This window comes from Peromyscus californicus, unplaced genomic scaffold, assembly GCF_007827085.1.
Source record: "Peromyscus californicus insignis strain IS unplaced genomic scaffold, ASM782708v3 Scaffold_14__1_contigs__length_90479793_seg_2, whole genome shotgun sequence".
Taxonomy (NCBI): Eukaryota; Metazoa; Chordata; class Mammalia; order Rodentia; family Cricetidae; genus Peromyscus; species Peromyscus californicus.
Window position 1 is genome coordinate 37,721,018 of NW_026294436.1, and position 21,446 is coordinate 37,742,463.

General features: G+C 42.0%; 1 protein-coding gene across 1 annotated transcript; it reads right to left on the reverse strand.

Annotated features, from left to right (window-relative positions):
- Positions 1-4,232: 4,232 nt before the first annotated feature.
- On the reverse strand, positions 4,233-21,208 carry Tsen15 (tRNA splicing endonuclease subunit 15). The gene is made up of 5 exons (XM_052737178.1): positions 21,019-21,208; positions 18,392-18,473; positions 17,965-18,100; positions 5,381-5,522; positions 4,233-4,926 (listed from the first exon to the last, which is right to left on the reverse strand). Exons 1-5 carry the CDS (start codon positions 21,157-21,159, stop codon positions 4,906-4,908), a joined length of 522 nt encoding a protein of 173 aa, XP_052593138.1. The 5' UTR covers positions 21,160-21,208; the 3' UTR covers positions 4,233-4,905.
- Between the last annotated feature and the right edge of the window lie 238 nt (positions 21,209-21,446).

Consider the following 21,446-nt stretch of genomic DNA (forward strand, 5'->3'; position numbering starts at 1 on the left):
ATACTTTGACTTCTTCCTTTCCAATTTGTATCCCCTTGATCTCCTTTGGTTGTCTTATTGCTCTAACTAGAACTTCGAATACTATATTGAATGGAGAGTGAACAGCCTTGTCTTATTACTGATTTTAGTGAAATCACTTTGATTTTTCTCCATTTAATTTGATGTTGGCTATAGGCTTGCTGTAAATTGCTTTTATTATGTTTAGGTAGGTCCTTGTATCCCTGATCTCTCCAAGAGTTTCATCATAAGGGGTGTTAGATTTTTTTCAAAGACTTTTTCAGCATCTAATGAGATGATCATGTAGTTTTCTTTCAGTTCATTTGTATGGTGGACTACATTGACTAATTTTCATGTATTGAACCATCCCCGCATCTCTGGGATGAAGCCTACTTGATCATGATGGATGATCTTCTTGATGTGGTTCTTGGGTTGGGTTTGCGAATAGTTTACTGAATATTTCTGCATCTATGTTCATGAGGGAAATTGATCTATAATTCTCTTTCTGCATTGAATCTTTGTGTGGTTTTGGGTATCAGGGTGACTGTGAACTCATAAAATGAATTTGGCAATGTTCCTACTGTTTCTATTTTGTGGATAATTTGAGGAGTATAGGCAATAGCTCTTCTTTGAAAGTCTGGTAGAATTCTGCACTAATACCAACTGGCTCTGGGCTTTTTTGTTTGGGAGACTTTTAATGGCTGCTTCTAGTTCCTTAGGGGTTACAGGTTTATTTAAATTGTTTATCTGATCTTGATTTACAATCCATTGAGAAAATCATCCATTTCTTTTAGATTTTGCAACTTTGTGGAGTACAGGTTTTAAAGCCTGACCTAATGATTCTCTGAATTTCCTTGGTGCCTGTTGTTATATCCCCCTTTTCGTTTCTAATTTTGTTAATTTAGATATTCTCTTTTAGTTAAGTTTGGGTAAGGGTTTGTCTATCTTGTTGATTTCCCATTTTTCTTTGTATCTTTCCTAATGTACGTTCTTAAGAAGAAACTGAACGCATACAATGAGTGTTTGAAAACTGAATCAGCAGCTGTTGAGCCCCGCCCCCTTAGGTAAATAGCATGAACTACACAAACAACATGCCTTCTATGCTGTGTGACAAGTACTCTTCAATTCCCATTGTCAGCATGCTTCTGGAGTCTGGAATGAGAACCGCCATTGCGCTGAGTTTCTTGAGAGCATGAGTCACATCTCATTCATCACTGTGTCCACACACTATCTAAGCACAGGTAAGAAGCAGTTGCTATGGACAGTATCATATCTCTTCATCCCAATTTACATGCTGAGGCTCCAATGTGACTGAATTTAGAAACGAATAGAGCTTTGGGGAGGTATTAGTGTGACATGAGGTGATGAGGATCAGGCCCCAATAACGAGGATGTGTCCTTGTAAGAAAAAGGAGAGAGTCCAGGGCATTTCTCTCTGTGTAAAGCAGGGAAAGGCCATGAGAGGTCAGAGCTACAAGATAGAGACAGACATACAAGCCAGGAAAAGAACCTTGAGCCAAATCAGCTGACACCTAGATCTGGAACTTCCAGACTCTATACTACGAGAAAATAAATTTCTACATCTAAGCTACCTGATTAAGATATTAGCTAATATCTGATAAATTAATAAATGAATATTTCATGAAATATTCTCTACTCAGTAGCCCGAAAACAAATGTCAGTCTTTAGATTTTTGCTTTCATTGATTTGAGGGCAAGTTTCCCAGAATCATCAAATAACATAGTTGGGCATTATAACAACCCCACTGACATGTGATCTTCCCACCTTTTCCATTTGTGAGCACACAGTCGTGATTCACAGGTCATCAAGATCACACCGTGGAAGAGGCCAGTGGCGAGAAACAGCACCGTTCTTGTCCAGAAAGCAGGGGGATGTGTACGATGAGCACATTATTCTGTAAACAGTCAAGGTAAAATACAGCTGGCAGACCACCTCTCCCGACAGGAGCTGTGTGCCTTGGCAAGAATGCTGTGTACAGTAGGAAAGTGACTTCCTGCAGGGCCGCAATGGAAAGGTGACCTCACAAAGGAAGTTAGCACAGAAATACTCTGAACCACCACGAGGGAAGCTTTAAGTCGTTTGGTTCCAGGCTTATAAAACTGTAAAGATGTTTCAGCCAAAAGAAATCAGATCACAGGCACTTCCTAAGTGTGGCCCATCTACTGAAATGTGTGAATTCTCCAGTGCCTCTCTGCCCCCATGCTCTCTACAGCAGGCCTACAGTGTGGGGAGGGTTTTCTAAAGAGGCCCGGGCAGCAGAACAAAAGAAATTAGTCAGGAGCCACTGGACCTGGGTGACTTCATGATGCCCTGAGCCTTCCCAGCAGAGGGCACACCAACCAAGGACTGCAGGAGAAAGCCAGAGAGAAACCCCACACAGCCTTTCCCTCTGCTTCCAGCTGGAAAGAAAGGAAGGGAGCAAGCTTAAATGGGTTATAGTGGTAATCCATGTCTTTTACTATAGGTATTTGGCCAATACAGCGTGTGCTTGAGAGCTGAGGCCTTTTGCTAGGTAATTGATCCCGAAACTCACTGAATAAATCAGGCTTTTGCAAGCAAAAATTAAATGCATAACTGCATATGGATCTAAAAAAAAGAAGTCTAGAAAAGAAAATATCTCTCCCACTCACCCCTTCCCCCAAAAGACTTCTGCTTTTAAATAAAGATTTACATTTTGAGCAAGCCTGACTCAAGTCACATATTTAATGCGGGTAGAGTGTAATTTTAGAGGCCTGTCAGAAAGAGGGGGTGTGGGTACATCAGACTTATTTGTATTTTTATTTATACTACTTCCCACAGATTGAAATGAAAATTCAGGAGCACTTCTTGGAGCCTGCTGTCTGGAGAAGCGCTTAGCCTACAGCGCCCCCTGGTGTCCATGTGGAGCGTTGAAATTTGCCTCCAGGCAAAAAGCAAGTCACCTCCTAAAACCTGTCTCCAGCATGCTTCGTTTGCCAAACAGTTACTGAGTCTGCAAACTGCCAGTTACTGTGGGAATTGGAACAGAGGTGTTTTTAAACGCCCTGGTTTCCCCGCTCTGTTCTTAAGGACTCTTGTCTAACCGGAGAATCGAATGTAAACTCAATTACAAAGTTACTTAATCCCGCAGGCTACTTCGCCTGGTTTTTTCACTAGAACACAGCTGTGTTGCCTCTCTTCAAGCTGGGCTGGCTCATTGGGCACACGGGCAGGTATCTGGCTGGCTTTGGCAGAACAGCTGTAAGCCACAGGGAACATTCTGAAACTGAGTCAATACCCCAAAGGTACAGTGAAACTGAGGGCAGGCCTTGGACTTGAAAAGCCACGTTAGTCTTGTCACACTAATCTGACTTCACATTTCTATCTGAAAATGTCAATTGCTTTCCCTAGCACCGTGGAGAAAGAATTCTTTACATGTAATCCAGTGTGATCCAGTAAGAATTAAAATGAGAATTCATTCCTTAAGATTACTGAATCTGGAACGGCCACACTGGAGTCAGAGGCACGTTCTTTAAACCTTCTGGGGCAGTCAAGGGAATCTGACATTGTGAACATCTTTCATCAAGGAAAGAGACACTCAGGAATGGTCATGGAGCGCAGATCAACTACAGACCATGAAAACCGTTACACTCTGTCACGACACTCCTGGCTTTGGGCATTTCTTCCACTCCTGTTGCGGTTGCTTCCTCATCGGCCATGAGACCTGGTGTGGGTGGACGGGACCTACAACTCACTTCGGAGGAACAAGGCGCAGGGGAGGCACGTGACTACATTACACAAGACAGCGAGTCCATCCTGTGCATCTCTTGCTGGCTCTGGAAAAGCACCCAGCCGTGCCGGGAGAGCCCATGTGACAAGGATGGCCTCCACCACACCTTTAGAGGCTGACAGTATCACAAGGCATGGGAAGCTGCAGACAACCGGCTGAGGGAGGAAGCCATTCTCGGTGGCACCTCAGCCGGGACAGCAGCCAACAAGGCAAGCTCACTTCACCGACCCATAAAAATGGTAAGTCGGGCGGTGGTGGCGCACGCCTTTAATCCCAGCACTCAGAAGGCAGAGATAGGTGGATCTCTGTGAGTTCGAGGCCAGCTTGGTCTACAGAGCAAGTTCCAGGAGAGCCAGGACTACACACAGAACCCTGTCTCGAAAAACCAAAAAATCGAATCAAATGAAATAAAATAAATGTGCTGATACAAGATGCTAATTTTAGCATGCAATGATGGATGATTACTATAGATTTCAAGATATATTTTTATTTTAAAACATTTTATTATAAAAGTAATACAAATAACAAATGAAATGTCAAGAGAAGACAGAGTTATGCACTCACTGGCCTGCTATCCTACTACGACCACAACTGGTAGTGATTGTCTACTTTTATGGCTTGGTGCGCCATCTGCATCCATGACCATGTTCTAGTGTTCCTGTGTCATTTCTCACTGTAGTATCTTCTCATGTGCCATTCACGGACACCTGTCTACTGACTCCTGTCGGGGATGGCAGAGGCATCCACAGGTTCCACACTCTGAACATTTCCTTGGTAGAAACCTGCATAGAACTGCAATGTCTCTGATAAGAAAGTTTAGGCTAACTACCCTCTATTTGCAAGCAATATAGATTCTTCCACTTGAGAAGGTTTTATGCTGAAAGAAAGCTCATGGGGCTGGGTGGTGTTGGTGGCACACGCCTTTAATCCCAGCACTTGGGAGGCAGAGCCAGGCGGATCTCTGTGAGTTCGAGGCCAGCCTGGTCTATAGAGTGAGATCCAGGACAGGCTCCAAAACTACACAAAGAAACCATGTCTCAAAAAAAAAAAAAGAAAGAAAGCTCATGGGTTGGAACTAGCTGAGACAAGACGAAGCCGGTGATGGCCCTCAAATGCAATCTTTCATTGAGAGGACAGATGTCATCTTCTGAGATTAATATTCTGTAACACAAAGGAAGAAGATCAGAATGCACCTAGTACAGAACGTATGTAAGAGTAAAATTAGAACGATGTTTAATGTAACTATCCCAATTAGGCTATAAATGTACAGAAAGCATATGCTAAACATGTATTACAACGTTACAGAATGTCAAGTAACTATTTTATAAATACTGTTTTGATTAAAACTTGCTGGCCTTTGCCTTTCACCTCAGTCACTCAGACGCATGATGATTTAACAAAAAATACTCTGGAAAATAAGAAAGTCTCCAGAGAACAGGAAAATCAAATTATTTCTTAAAAATGGCTAAGAACACGCTGTTTTGCATAAGACAAGCCAGTTTTCTGAGGACTAAAAACCAAGCCTTTTTCCCTTGAAGTAGAAGCCGAGTGGCCTAATTCATGCCACACCTTTTCTCTTCCATCACTGTTTCCTGTCAGCTACTTCAGAACTGACCTGAGGGTCTGGCAGCATAAATCCATCTGTAAGTTTATAATAGACTATTGTGGAATCCGACTCCACTATGGCCAAAGTGAAAGACATCGGCAGTTCTGGATCACCTTGCAGTTTCCTCGATGCCTTCAAGATTTCCCTTATCCTGAAAATGAAGACAAAGTATGTTGGAGACTCACAGTCACCCAGTTAACGATAAGATCAAACAGTATAAGTTCTTGAGGGAAAAGTACGATACTGCACTCATAACGCTAAGGCAATGTCTGAGGCTCAAATATAAACATCTAAAGCGATCTTCTCACATAGAATGTCCTAAGAAAGACCTACCTACTCAGATGAACTAACTGTATCTGGAACCTACAAAACACAACACTAAGAATGTTTAGTACATCTATTGGCTAAGGACTCCAGATGTTAATTTTTTAGTTTCCCAACTTGGAAACTTAGTATAACAAAGTGGCACTCAGTCTATTATGTTAAATAGCTTGGAGGGCTGGTGTGATGGAACCCACCTGTACTCGTGGGAGGCCAAGGGTAGAGGGACACAGAAACAAGACTGGTTTACATCGAGTTTTAGGCCACCCGGGGCTTACACAGTGAGACCCTATCTCAAATATCTGAGAAATAATGATTAGACTGTAATAAACATGTCCCTTGTCTTCACATAGGGTTTATAACTACTACCTTTGAATATGTCACTCCCCATCGGTCACTCACTGGCCCAACTGTTGAGGCTTTTCCAGTGTTTGTTTGGGGCAGGCAAGGGGGACTCAACATCGATAAAGATGGGCTGCAGGGGCATCTTTCTGATGCGGACATTTCTCTTCAAATATTCCTGGTTAGTCTTTCTATGTACCAGAGTTATTAGACCTAAGTAGAGATGGTCCTATGGTTCTCATTACATAGTTTGACAATAAAAAGCTAAGAGAAAAATAGAAAACAAAAAACAAAAAACATTTAAGATTTGGTAACGGTAGCATTTCAGTTCACTTGTCCTGGAAATAATCCACCAAATCTAATTCCAGGTGTTCAAAGTACTGCTAGTTTTGTTAACTACAGGTTAAAAACCCTTATTACCTACTCAAGAAGGGCTGTGGTCAAAAATTTGGTAAAAATGTAATGTCCCCAAACACTTTCTTAAACAAGTAAATAAAAAAAGGATTAGCTAGCTTATCATAAAGCAAATCGATTTCCAGATTCTGGAAGGTTTATTAGCATACTGACATCTACCACAGAATACACAAGTGGTTCATGATTCTAACTGCATGTTTGGGAAGCATACTTGATATTATATAACAGTAAAGACCTCGTGTCAATTTCTCTATTTAAGTGACTGAATAACCCTGTCCTTTAAGCTGTTTTTTTTTTTTTTAAAGTTAATGGGGGAAAATACTTACAGTCTTTTATATTAACATTCTCAAGATTTCTGACATTTGTTTCTAAACATTATTTTTTGGTAACATTTCCCTGCTCAAAAATTAACTTATTCTCCCCATATACTTTTTGTTTAAACTGTCCTAATACTGCTTTTAAAAATTATTGATTTTATCTTATGTGTGTGAGAGTTTTGCCTACACACGCATCTGTTCATCATGTGTGTGCAGTGCCCACAGCGGCCAGAAGAGGGTGCTGGATCCTCTGGAACTACAGTTACTGTTGGTCAGCGGCCATGTGGGTGCTGGGAACCAAACCCGGGTCTCTGCAAAAGCAACACTGCTCTTAACCACTGAGCCATCTCTCCAGCCCCTCATATTGTTTCTTTCTTTCTATGCCATAAGCTGGTAAGTTTAGGAGTACAAAAAGAATTCAACGAAGACAGTATTTTCAACAAACAGTGCTATAACTTGAAGCTAGTGTACCCCTAAGTCCACATTAGATTATGTAAAGCTGAAATGAAGTAACGGGGCTTTGAAAAGGGTCAGGCAGTCACAGAGCATAAGTACTGTTAACAGTCACTGTGCCAGCTTTCCCACCTTTGGAAAGTATTTGATATCCACCCTTGCCTCTATAGTTATTACTAAACTAAGTATTAACATTAGTCTAAACTACAAGGTAAGCTAGCTATTAGTAGGAGCATAGGAAATATTCACTTTTTAAAGTAGCCGGGATCCAAGAACTTGATTTCACTCTTAAAGGAATTCTACCTCTGTTGAATGACATGACTGTGAGCTAGAGGCCTGCTGATATGCAGTTCAGTCCAGAGATTCAGGTGAAGCCTTAGTGAGGACTTCGTTATTCTGCTTGATGGGAAGGGGGCATGTGATGAAAACCAGCATGTCCATGGCCGACAGTCTTTAATGTAACTACTTTCCTTCTTAAAGGGTGACAGATCAGTATCTAATTAATAGTTACAGAAAAATGTGGTGGGTAGCTGTTCCAGCTTTGACCTGGAAGTACTACTCCCACTGAGGCTTCGGTAACTGTCAGGCCTACAAGGCGGGGCCAAGACAGGAGCCCTTAAGACCCGAGATCCGGGTGGGCCGGCTCTCTTGGTTCCTGGATCCTGGACACTGGAGGTAGACCAAACAGAGTTCTCAAGAAAACACCGCCGGACTGTGCTACACCTTTCCCAGACCCTGTAACCTTTCCCTTTACTTGTGAGTTACCCCACAAAATAAACCTCCCTTTTAACTACGTGGAGTTGCCTTAATATTATAATCAATAGAAAAAGATAGCATTCATAAGCTCTCTACTTTGAGTTATCTACCAAGATGAGAAAATAATAGACTATAATCTGCCTAAATTTTTAGTCATAAACTTTTTTATTTTTAATAATAACATATAAAAATTTTAGCCAGGCAGTGGTAGTGCACACTTTTAAGCCCAGCAGGAGGCAGAGGCAGGTGGATCTCTGTCAGTTCAAGGTCAGCCTGGTTTACAGAGTAAGTTCCAGGACAGCCAGGGCTACATAGTGAGACTTTGTCTCAAAAAAAATAAAATTTAACAGAACCTAGAAATAAAGGGAAATGTCACTATTATAAATGACATGCATCAGAACTGTTTAGCTAATGCAGTTAATAAAAGATAGCTTTTCCTTTCGTGTAGAACAAAGTTCTACATCAAAGGGTTTCTGCTTTTGTTGAGAAAAACTAAGATCAACAGAAGTGGGGACAGCAGTGTTTTCTATGGAGGAAACTACAGTAAGATGATGTAGTCCTTAAGTGGATCCTTAGGTTCAACACGGTCACTACAAACCCCCAACATGTTTCTCTAAATCTTCTCCTATCAGTTTAAAAACTGTGATAAAGTTGTTTCCCAATATGCAACATATATAAAGCCTAGTACATGCCCATAAAAACCCTGTTATGAACAAGCTGAAATTAAGTTTCTCTCAGCATCCCTAACTGCAGGCTGTGATGAGAATAAGAAACAGACCAAAAACAAAAAAACCTCATTAAGACAACTTATACAATTTCTTTTCTTTTTTTTTTTTTCTTTCTTTTTTTTTTTTTTTCCAGAGCTGAGGACTAAACCCAGGGCCTTGCACTTGCTAGGCAAGCACTCTACCACTGAGCTAAATCCCCAACCCCACAATTTTTCTTTAAGATATGACCCACTGTTTAAATTATAGGTGTGTGTGTGCACACGCATGCATGTGTCTGTGAGTGTGTGCATGTTGTGTGTGTATGCACGTGTGTGTCTGTGTGTGCTTCTCCTAAGGTAAAGCAGCGAACCATATGGGGATTTTATATTTCACACTACAGATGAGGATGGAAATTTCCACTTCAGTCACTGCTGTGCTTTGATTCTCAATTGGTATTTGTTTTCAGACTCCTAAACAGCAAAATATTTTCAGGCTTACCCCGAACACCTAAGGTCAGAGAATTAACTCAAGAGTTGTAGAGGAGGTTTTGTTTTCAGAGCCGAGGGAACTTACTGCCCACATTAAATGGAAGTTCCCATTTCTGAGCTCTTGTTTATCCCTCTTGGGGGTGTGGGGGAAAACTACCAGTGCATCTTCACAGCAGACAGCAGACGGATAAAATGGTACCCAGCTGCTACCTGACCACATATGGGCACGCTTACAAAGTTCCTTGTTCAAAATCTTGTCTAGTCTACTCTCAACATGTGTTCACTTACAAACATCATCTTCCTATCAAGACGATGTTTCCTTTACGGTATAGTGTATAAGCTCATAAAATATTTGAGCCAGCAGGCCAGGCAATCTTAGTCTAGTAAAAAACTCGGGATAACAATGGAGACTCTGAGGTTCTACTTTAAAATCACACGTGATTGTTAAAAGGCACTGAAGGGAACTTACTTACTTTTCAATAATGTGAAACCTTATTTCAAAACCAGAGAACACTACATGTGAACATGCCTTCTATGCTAACAAGAAAGATTTCATTTTTTCCACTCAGTGAAATCTCAGGGAGAAAATCTCAACTAAAGGAAAGGGTATGTCAATAATAATCATAGCTACTGATTATCAGTAACAACATTTGATGCTGATGGCAGACTTTCCCTTTTCATAATTCTTCCCAGATGACCTCTATATGATGAAAAAGGGGGTTGGTTTTTAATAAATTGATATAGCCAACTTGACAGCCACCAGCCGAAATCAAGACAAAGCCAACAATACTTGGCTGATGTCCTTAGACCAAGTTAGTTAAGCCTTTCCATAAATCTTAAATTTGATTTTTCTCTACTGATCTAAAACAGACTGGAATCTTGAAAGATGTGCAGTGAGGACAGGAAGCTGAAGAAAATATTACTCTTAAACTAAAAATGTTAAAATGAGATGCACCATGAAGTAAAAATCACATTAACTTCTTCGATCCCCGGAAGTGTCTCCTGTTCTCCTCAGTGTGGCTAAGCAGGGTATCCATGCTGTGGTCCTGTCTACGGAGGCACTGATTCCCATCAGTCTCATCTTGCTGGAACACAGTGCGATCCCACAGTGCAGCTCTGCAACAGCTCACAAGGCACTGGGAACCAGCAACACCAACGAAGCTCTGTTCTTCGTGGGCTCCGTCCTCAAGAAAAGCTCCAGGGAGAACAGGCCACAGCTTTGGGAACCAGGCCAAAACCTCCCAGCTAAAAAAACCAAAATCGGCAGCAGCTCAACTCTCAGCAGATCCGCTAAAGAATCAAGTGCCTGTGCGACTCTTCGCCTCCCTGGGAAGTCATGATGGCAAAAGAGACAGAGAAATGTGAGCTTCCCTTCCCTTCTCAGGGTAGAGAAAAAGCGTGTCAATTGAAAGAAGTTGTCAGGGCTGGGGTTTCACCAGCAACTGAGGTGGCGTGAGGACATGTGTCCTGATTCCCAAAGAGGCCACACAGTACAAGTCATTTTATCAGTGAGTACAGGCCTCAGAAAAGCCACACTCCAGAAAGGAGTGTTTCTGAAGTACAAAGTCATTACTCAAGAACACAATGTAGTACTTAAGTATTAAATCCCACCCAGTACTCAGGAGACTAAGGTAGGAGGATCATCATCTGGCTAGCCTGGGCTACAAAGTGAATACCAAGGTAGCCCAGGCTACAGAGTAAGACCTGTCTTGAGAAAAAAAAAAACCAAATAACTACTTAGAAATGATATAAAGAAACTTGATTCTTCTAACCTTTTACTTAATAAGACAATACAAGGGAGCAGAGGGTGAAAGGTCAAGGTGCACACAGGTGAAAGGTCAAGGTGCACACAGGTGAAAGGTCAAGGTGCACACAGGTGAAAGGTCAAGGTGCACACGGGTCAGAGGTCAAGGTACACACAGGTGAAAAAGAGCTCAACGAAAGGTAAGGAGACAAGGCGCTGGTGGACTGCCTCATCAGCCTGGCGACCATGAACACCACAGGTACAGCAGAAAGACGGGAATGGTGAGTCTCTGTGGATGCACGGCAGGGTGCAGACATTCTCTCTCCCTCACATAAACTCTTGAAAGGACATATGGTTAACACACATCCTTACATGCTCTAGTGTATTGCCTCAGGAACACAGTCACTCAGCAAACACACAGCAGGCTAGGCACTGGGGGTTGCAAGGAACAAGTGAAGTCTCGGCTTCCCCGGAACTCACTTCTAGTGGAGAAACACCGACAGTAGGTATCAAGTCATACCAACACACAGCACGCCGGGTATCACAGGAGTGTGCCAAGTGCTGTCATGGAACACCTCAGCAAGTCCAGAAATGACGGCTCAGGCCACAGTGTGGACGCTGCGCCAGAGACGGGGAGAAGCTGACACACGCACTTAGGGAAGGGGAGTATTTGGTGATCATTTGTCAAATATAAGGAGAGGAAGAAATATATAGATATTCTTCTTTCTCTCCATAAACACACACACACACACACACATATACACACACACACACACATATATATCCCCCACTGTGTGTGTGTGTGTGCGCGCACACACACTTCAGAATGAACAGAATTGCTATTTACTAACCTGGGGAAATCACAGAAAGAGCAGATGTAGGGCAAATCAGAAGTTCTTTTTCAGCATGCTAATTAGAGACATCTTTTAGATCACAGTAGACATGTCAAGTAAAGCGTTACATACATGAGTCTGAAGTTCACAGTAGAGACTGGAGTAGAAATGTGAACATATAAATTGGGAGCCATCAACACAGTGACGACATATAAAACCATGGAACCAGAGGAGGCTGCTAGGGAGTGAGCATGAAGAGAAATGCTCTGAGCCCCAGAGCATTTTAACACTTAAGAGGCCGAAACTTGAAAAGGTTCCTCAGAGGTGAAGAGGGGAGCAGGAAGGAGTCAGCACATATCCTCAAGCTCCGGGGCCACCATTCCTGGGTTCTGACTCACTCTCTTGTCTGCCTCAGGACCTCTGCTGTTCCCTTAAGGCCCCGGGCACAGACTCCTGCTGTGGCTTTCCCTCACCTCTGCACTCCTTACTCTCTAATTCCTTTCTCCTGGAGTACGGGCTCCAGAAGTCCTAAACGTTCTGTCTTCTCTCCTCCCCGGACTCACTCTCCTCTCCACCGCACATTCCCCCCGCCTTACACACAGGGACTTGAACACAAAACACAGAGCACTCTCACTAGCTGAAAGCAGCTACTGCCTCTGCCATTACTAATACCAGTCACAACAAGACTGTCATCATTTTCAGGCTTCCTTAGGCTCAATAATTTGTTTACACGATGACTTCTGCTGGAATGCGCCTTCTCCACCTCAGTGTCTGTGCTTCTTTCAACTGATCTGTCTTCCAGGGAATGTTCCCTGACCCCCCACTCCCTCCTATAACTCTATAGAGGTTAGGTCTCCCCCTCTGCAGTCTTCTCAGTATCCTGGGCACTGAAGGGACTCTAGCCAGTCCAACCATGGCAAACATGGCTCTGGCAGGCCTTGCCCTTCTCCCCCATTCCCTCTGCCCTGCTAAAAAACCTTAGATTACATTCCTAAAGCGAGCCACCAAGGTCCATTCCCTTGTTTGGTCAATTCCTCCCTCTGAGGCTGAGCACCAAGGTCTAGCTATCAAAGTACTGAAGTCCAGCAATCAAAAGCCCCCTTTGGCTGTCCTAATTAACATGTCCAATTAAAATGAAACACCTCATCCTAACACGGGCTTTCCCCTTTCCCTTTATAAATCACCATTTGCCACGTCTGTCTCCTCCTATCCAGAGGCAGACCTTTGTCCCTCCAGGATAAATATCCCTGCCCCCTCTCCCTCATCCTCCATCTCCTGTCTTGGTCTCTTATTCGCTGGCCTTTGTCCCTCTGGGACAAATAAATCTCCTTTGTCCTGAGAACTTGGTCTTGAGGGTCCTGAGCCAATACCGATTCGTTATAGGCACATCTCTCAGTACATTAAACCACAGTACATTAATCTGTGCCTCTCAGCCCTGGACTCTGAGCATCTTATAGGAAAGGTCTGTGATACTGTGTACCCTTGCTCCCAGGTATCCAATACAAAGGAGAAAAATCATAAGCAATCTGAAATCTATTTCATCCTCTCTCCAAAACATCCTTCTATTTTGCCTTTTGATAGCCTACAATTATATTCATAGTCATTTATGTTCACTGTATCTAATGGTTAAAGAAAAGTATAATTATATACATTTTAAATATTGTTAACAATTTAGTATAAGAACAGTAAATAAAATTTTAATTTTTTTCTATACAGCTCAGCGTTTTAAAATATCAGTTCTTCTTTTCCCTGCAAATCCATTAATGCAACTGGCATACAAATAAATAATTTATCCACTTATATTGTGTGGGAGACTGCTGTGATATCTCGCTGGGACAACACTAATAGCTGATAAAGTACTTATGTAAGTAATCATGTCTCTTAAAGAAAAATTACTATTGACGGTCTTCAAAGGCTGTGTAGAGAAAAGAACTCTAACAAAGAGAAAGGAAGAACTATAATTCATGTAATTCAATGTAGGAAAAAAGAACGTGCATTCTTCTGAGAGCACTGTGGCAAACAGGATATGCTATGTCTGAATAAGCTAGGCAGATTAGGAAAACCAAGACTAGGAACCCTCACTTTGGCTCCAACATTCTTCATGGTACAAGAATCCTGCCAAAAGAGTCTCCCTGCCCTAGGATGACAGGTAGTAGGCTTCCAGCTTTCTAGAGGTGAGCTGGCAGGCAGATGGAGTGTTGACGAGGCTTCCTGTCTGCAGAGTGACACTGAACTACAAGTCATGCCAAGAAAGAGGACATCCAAATGACTTTCTCTCTTCCACTAGTGAAACTGGAGGTTCTAGCCTCACATCCACTGTCAGAGCTCACCACTGAGAAAGGTGTGGAGTTTAGTCGGGTTTGAAAGACCAGCGATGCAGCTATGTGGAGGTTAAGTCACTACCATCTTTACAACAAAGGAGGCTGAACATCATGTGAGAAACAGCACCCGGAACTCTGGATTTTGTGATCATGTAAGAAATTTGTTTTTCTCAGATCATTTTAATCATATATAACTACACAAAGGCTTAGATATGCCAGTTATGGTTCCAGGTATTAAACAGACATTGAAACTAAGGAAGAATATAAGGTCTATTAGGAAGAAACAAGCCACTAGTCAAAATTTTTTTAAAAAACTTTTTTTCTTCTTTCTTTCTGAGCCTTGCTGTAAGGTACTGAAAACATTTCCCCTTTACAGCCACCTGGATTCAACCCTATTCCCAATGCCTGACACACTTCGATCATGACTTCAGGTGACAAACCTCTGCTTGTGACTCACAACACAAATCAACAGCAGAGTGGCTTTCCCTTGGAGGAGTGTGTACTCTGACAGCTGTGAGCATAGACAACCACGGTAAAATGTTTCGTTTCACTCTTCACCTAAAGAGAAGCGACCTACACATAAACTGGACTTCATTTTCAACATCAGTATTGAAAAGACAGGCCAGGCCTCTAACGAATACAGGATTCCCTTATGGTGTCTTCTTTTTTTTTTAAGTGTGTATGTTGCATAGACGTACACATGAAGGAGCCAGAAGAGGATGCTGAATGTCTTCTTCGATTGTTCTTTGTGTCGTATTCTTTAAAATCGAGTCCCTCCCAGAACCTCACTGTTTTGGCCAGGCTGGCCAGCAAGCTCTCAAGTGTTCTGAACTACACTGTAGTTGACATAAGTATGAAACCGCATGCCAACAGACTGCGTATTCCTTTGGCTCCGTGGTTCAGTATGCTTCCTTTTCCCCTATTAATAAAAATGTTATTACAGTTTTGTTAGGAATACAGACCACTAAGAACAACAGTCTCAAGAAGTTAATCAGCACAGCTTCAGATGGTACCTAGAAAGCTATGTGCTCTGTGATGTGTGACACGTAATTTGTTCCTAACAATAGGGCCAGCAGGATATTCTTAAAAGAAAATAGCATTCTTGATAAGGTACCAGTGTCATTTGCTCATGTTCCCATATAGCTCCTTGAACACTGGGAAGGGGTCTGGGAAGGCTTGAAAAGTTCTTGGTCATGGTTAGAAGAGTTGGATATGGTTATTTTATGGTAAGTCAAATTTGTAATTATGAGCTTATGTAACAATCACATATTATTATGTAATGATTCTGTCTTTGATTTTTATAATAAAAGATCTTTTAAAATTCAATAAAGAAACTGAATTTTAAACAAGGGGTTTGGGAAAAGCTTACACACTAAAGTGCTTGAAGCACAAGCATGCGAGCCTAAGTCTGACCCTCAGCATCCCCATTCAGAAACAAAGCAACAAGCCAAGCTGTAGTGGCACACACCATGCACGCCCTTAACCCCAGCACTCGGGAGACAGAGGCAAGTGAGGTGGACCTCTGAGTTCGAGGCCAGCCTGAACTACAGCGAGAGTTCCAGGATAGCCAGGGCTACCCAGAGAAATCCTACCTGAAGAAACAAACAAAAACAACAACAACAACAAGAGAAACAAGCATGAGGTATGTGCCTGCAAGCCCTGCACTGGGCAAGCAGAGACAGGAGGTCCACAGTGCTCACTGGCCCACCAGCCTAGCTTACTCGGTTGAATGCCTGGCCAGTAAGAGTCACAATAACCATTTATATAATCTAATCTTTGCCAATTACACACGCCATAGCTCTTCTCCGACACTGTCAGCCAAAGTGTAAACTGACAGCAATCCTCCTCCAAGAACACCCCAGCAATAATAGTCACGGGGCAGGTATCAATGCTGCAAGTCCTATCACCCAACTCTAGGCTTTGGCCTTAGGAAAACTCAAACCTCAATACAAGGGCTGCCTGTAAGGCTGCTCATTAGTGAGACACCCAACTGCAGGAGAGTGAAAACAGTGAAGGCCTTCCCTCTCACTTCCCATCCTTCCCCTTACTTCCTGCCCTTCCCCCTCACTTCCCACCCCTGCCCTCTTCTCTCCTGAGTCCTCGCCATCCCCTTGGCTCCTCACTCACTTAGGCACTGTACCAAGTGCTGACTAGACACCACTTGAGGCAGCCACGGCCAAAGCTGCTCAGTTACTTGCAGATCCCCTACCACAGTGGTTCTCCACCTTCCTAACGCCGTGACCCTTTAATACAGTTCCTCATGCTGTGGTGACCCCCAACCATAAAATTATTGTTGCTAATTCATAACTGTAATTTTGCTGTTATGAATTATAATGTAAATATCTGATATGCGAGCCCTGTGGGGGTGTCGACACACAGGTTGAGAACTGCTGTCCGACCAGAACATGGTGTCAACAGGCTTCTCCTGTCCTAAGACTAAATGCTTATCTGTATTCCATTAGTATTGTTACTCAATTACCTAGTAATAAAGGCTACAGACACAGTCCCAAAACACATTCAATAAAATATTTGAACAGAGGAAATTTCGTTCTTATTCTATCCCACCCAAAAATAACCAAAACAGAAAAAAAAAAAAGAAAAAATTATTTTCTAGGTCAGCATTTGGTACTAGAATAAATATTATTTTCATGAAGACATCTTAACCAATGTGTCATCTCCAACACATAAAATCTGCCCAATAAATACATATTGAATGAAATTTACTATTCCAAGCAATATTATCTGACAAATGGTATTCATATCATAATGAAATAAAATAATAGTAGAAGTCAACAGAAAGAAAACTACAGCAAATGTACAAACCCACAGAGATGTAATACGTTCGTGAATGATCAGAGGGTACTGACAAAGTCAGGAAGAAGACTTTAAAATTTCTAGAATCAAATGAAAATGAAAACACAATTTAAAAGAACTTAGGGATATAGCAATTAGTAAGAAGAAAGCTCAAAGCTGTAAGTGCTTAAATTAAAAAGTGAGAGGATCTCAAATACACAACTTAATGATGTACCTTAAGGTTTAAGAACATAAGAAAAGCCAAACTCAAAATTGATAGATGGAAAAATAATAATGATGGATCAGAAATCCATGAAATGGCAATAAAGCATAGAATATACAAAGAATCAATGACACTAAGCTCATTCTTTAAAAACAAAACAGACAATCAAATTAACCAGAGATAAGGAAGGCCTGAACTAATAATTCTGGAGATGAAGGGTGATATTATGACCAATACTAATGAAATTCAGAGGTTCATTAAGGAACTGTTTGAAAATCTAGACTCCAATAAATTGGAAAATCTAAAAGAAATTAGTAGAAATACTGTCTACCAAACTTAACAAATCTAATGGATATAAACAACTTAAACTGATCTATAGAGTAAAGAGACTGAAACTGTAATCTCCCAACTGAAAAAACAAACACAACAAAAGCCATAATATGTTTCACTGCATGTGTGGAATTTGGGAATTATAAGAGGTGATAAAGGAGAAAATGATTGTCAATGAAGGTGAAAGGTGATTCACAAGAAAATGGGAGCCCCTTTCCTATTGTATCATTTTTTTAAAAAAACACTGAAACTCTTAGTAACCTTTTAAAAATTAACCTTTACTCAGAATTCCAAGCAGGAAATATACCTTAAGCTAGACACAAAGATACTGATTATAAAAGAAAGAAACAATGATCATATTCAAATTAAGATGTTACTCATTTAAAACGTACCTTAAAAACAATAAGGAGTGGGTTTAAAAACTGAAAATAAGGCCAATGAAAGAGTATTGACAAAAACATATAAAGCACCTATAAAAGTGAAGAAAAAAAAGAAAATACAATCTAACAGGCCATGGATCTGTCAGACTAAGACCAAAAGTGCTCGCTCACCTGTTATGGCTGAGGGAAGCAGAAATGGGTGTGGGCACCACAGTCTGTAGCCCCTCCCCTTCTATCTCAGTGCCCAGGAGGCAGATAAGCTGGAGTTCTGGTATTCCTACACAGTTCACTTCATGCCAACTTTTACCTGCAAGAGCATCAAGAATGCACTCACTGAAAACAAAAGAGAAGCAGTCTAAACTTCTAACACTCAGGAGAGCAGAGGTCACTCGTGATGGAAGCTCCTTTCTCTGCCTTTCTGAGCTTTTCCACAAGCTAGTGATTCCCAATGTCAATGAACAAGGAAGGGTAACATTAACTGGAAAAATTACTAGTAAATAAAAAATGTCCGCTTATTACATGTGAACAATGCTAAATGACAACCCAATTCCCCAACCTCCCACACCCCAATAACAAAACAATAAAACAAGGAACTTACTCTCCATGAGATCCAGGTAAACCAAGAATGCTATATAAACTTGGGTGGCATCTCCTATATCTAATTCCATCATTTCTAAGTACTGAAAATCAAAACATAATTGTTAAACAGAGAAGGAATTAGCTCAATATTTTCTTTCATTTAATAAATATTCACTAAATGCATGCATAATATAGATATACACACATATATGTATATAAGCTATCTTCCAAATTTAATGGAAGTTAAAAGAAATGTAAGGTCTTATATCTGCCTCTAAAAAAAAAAATCTACAATTGTTAAACACATGCATACAGCCTCCCTTGCTGCATCTAAGACACCATCCTTATCAATCACAAAAATCTAAGAATGTTCAAGTCCTTTATATAAAATCCAGGAATATTTGCATAAAATCTGTGCAATCCTACCATACACTTTAAATCATCTATAGGTTACTTACAATACAGAATATAAACTAAGTGCTATATAATGTTTAGGAATAATGACAATAAAAGTGTGTATGTATAGAGTATAGAGGCAATTTTTTTCAATTCAAAAGAACAGCAAATCCTCCATATACGGAGAACCAGCTATACGTAAAATGGTCAGTTAGGCAAGTGACAGCTCTAAAACTGTATGAGGTATAAAACAGTGACAGACTAGGTCGGAGGAAATGTTCTCAGGGGATGGACTGGTAAATGTTTCACGACAGACTGGATCCAAAGTAAGCCTTGTAGGACTTGAGTACATGGAGAAGCAGAGTAATAGTGTGAGTAATTATGGAAAGTGAGAATAAGCTACATATATTCAAGAGTCTACAAAGAAACAGATCCAGCAGGAGCAGAGAAAACTTAAATATGACTTTCATTGGGTGATGTTATAGGATGCCTCCATTTCTCTGTCCTCTAATTTGCATACATAAAAACTTCTGCTAACCTCCTCACCACGCCCACTCTCGGGTGGGAGTTATTTAACTGAGTTTTAAGAAGCAAACTACTTCCTTCAGACTTGCTGCTTGTTACGGGAGAAACTCAGAAACCTATTCCTGCAGGGAAAGCCTTGGGCATCCAAACACGTCCGTGGGCGGCAGCTCTAGAAACAGAGCTGATGCACAGATGAGATATTTGCAGAACCTTGGAGGACAGACTGGATGTTACCTCCTCCTATCCACTGCATGGTAAATGTACAGGTTGGATAGAAGGGCTTTGTGTGTCCCAGTCAAGAAGTGCTTGACAATGGTACTGAGACATGATTTTGGGTCAGGCTACAAGGTCTATCTATGTGACAAAGCTAATCAGGAATTTTATCCATGTGGAGTACTTTGGATTTCTGAGTCAAAGAATAAAATAATAAGTTTGTAAATGAGGAAATCCAGTAACATTTTACTAAGCAATTTTCAAATTAAGTAACTAAAGAATATAACTGGAAATTCACATCATTATTTCTTTTCTTCTATATCAATTTGTTGATCCTGGAAGAAAAAACGTCAACAGGAAGATTTGGTAGTAGGTCTATACAGCCATTAGCTTCAAAGGGAAAGACTCCGCAAGTAAGAAAATTGTCTCAAGGCAACATCCAACCTAGATGCAGTTTTAAAAGGTCACTAATAAATACTTACACAGTGCTTTTTATAGGTCAAATACCTTATAAAAATGTCCACTATTATCCCCAGTTTTTAAATGAAGAGGCTGTGATACTGAAGTCCAGCGACACAAGTCAAAACAAGTCAAAGCTGGTAAGTAACAGAAGTAAGATTCGAAATGGAGAAGTCTGAACAGACTCCATGCTCCGAGTCCCTGTTAATGTCTTCTCTGTCTCTCTTCCTCTCCTCCCCCGTTGTTATAACTTGTTAAATTCATAACATTTCCATGCTATATTTCCATGTATATGAAGAAGATGAATGGAAGAGAGCAAGAAAACATCAAGCTTCAAGAAATGGGGAAAGTTTCTTTTCAGATTTGTATTTTCAAATATTCCCTTGATTATCTTAGATGCTTATCTGAGTTAATAACACAAAAAGAAAAGTTGCCATTTTAATGCACCAATCCAGTCCTTGAGATCCTTATACAACCTTTTCATTATCAGCATTGTGGCTTTGCGGATACAAACCACCAATTTCCCAAGCAGAGGATAGCAAAAGGCTATTCTTATTTTCCTTGAGGCCAATATAGAAAAACTCACAACGCGAATAGCCTTGCCCTGTCCAAGAACTCACTCAAACTTTCTAAGAAATCCGAAAAAGTGAGGTTCCAGTCCCATACAGAATGAAGATGCACACACTTTGGGCCTAAGGCTACGTGTAATGTGACTGTGCCTAACTAAACATTATTTGTGGACCCCTAGATCTCAGCCAGATCGGTTAACTGTGGATTCAATCAGTTCATCCCAGAAAGGGCTACCTAGTTAGGAAAACAGGTATTAGTGCAATGCTTATCAGCGGCCTCTGGATTCAGAAAGAGCGGCTTTGGCGGAGTGGAAGGAATGGTGCTAGTCCGTACCACAAATCATATAAACAAACAGAAATGATACTGCGGGCCGTGCCCACACGGCTCGCCCCCGCCGCGAGGCTGGCGTGCATCCTCCGCGGAGCCACGGGCGGGAGGGATCGATCGCTGCGAGGAGGGCCGGCGGGCCTCGCGCCTCCTGACCTTAGGGTGTGTGCCCATCCAGGCGTCCTCGGGAGCCCACGTGCGGGGGGTGCCGCCGCCGCCGCCGCCGCCAGCGCGAGCGGGCCCCGGGCTAGCGCCGCTGCAGCCCGGGGTAGGCTCGGGATCGCTGCGCTCCTCCATGCCGCCCACGCCGAGAGCCGTGGTGTACCGCGAAGCCCGCCCGGCCAGAAGCCGAGCCCTGCGCGCCGGAGTTCCGCTTCCCGCCGCGCACGCTGGGCGGAGAGTTCGGGCCACGCCCCCTGCCCAGGGGCGCTCGCACCTGCGCGGACGCGCTCCGGCTCCCCCCCCACCCCACCCCCGGTCTTCCCCCCTCCCCAAACTGGGCAGGTTGGAGAGTGGAGGAAGTAATCTGTAGTCTTGCCTAAGAAATGAAGGATTCCCCAGGCGGTGGTGGCACACGCCTTTAA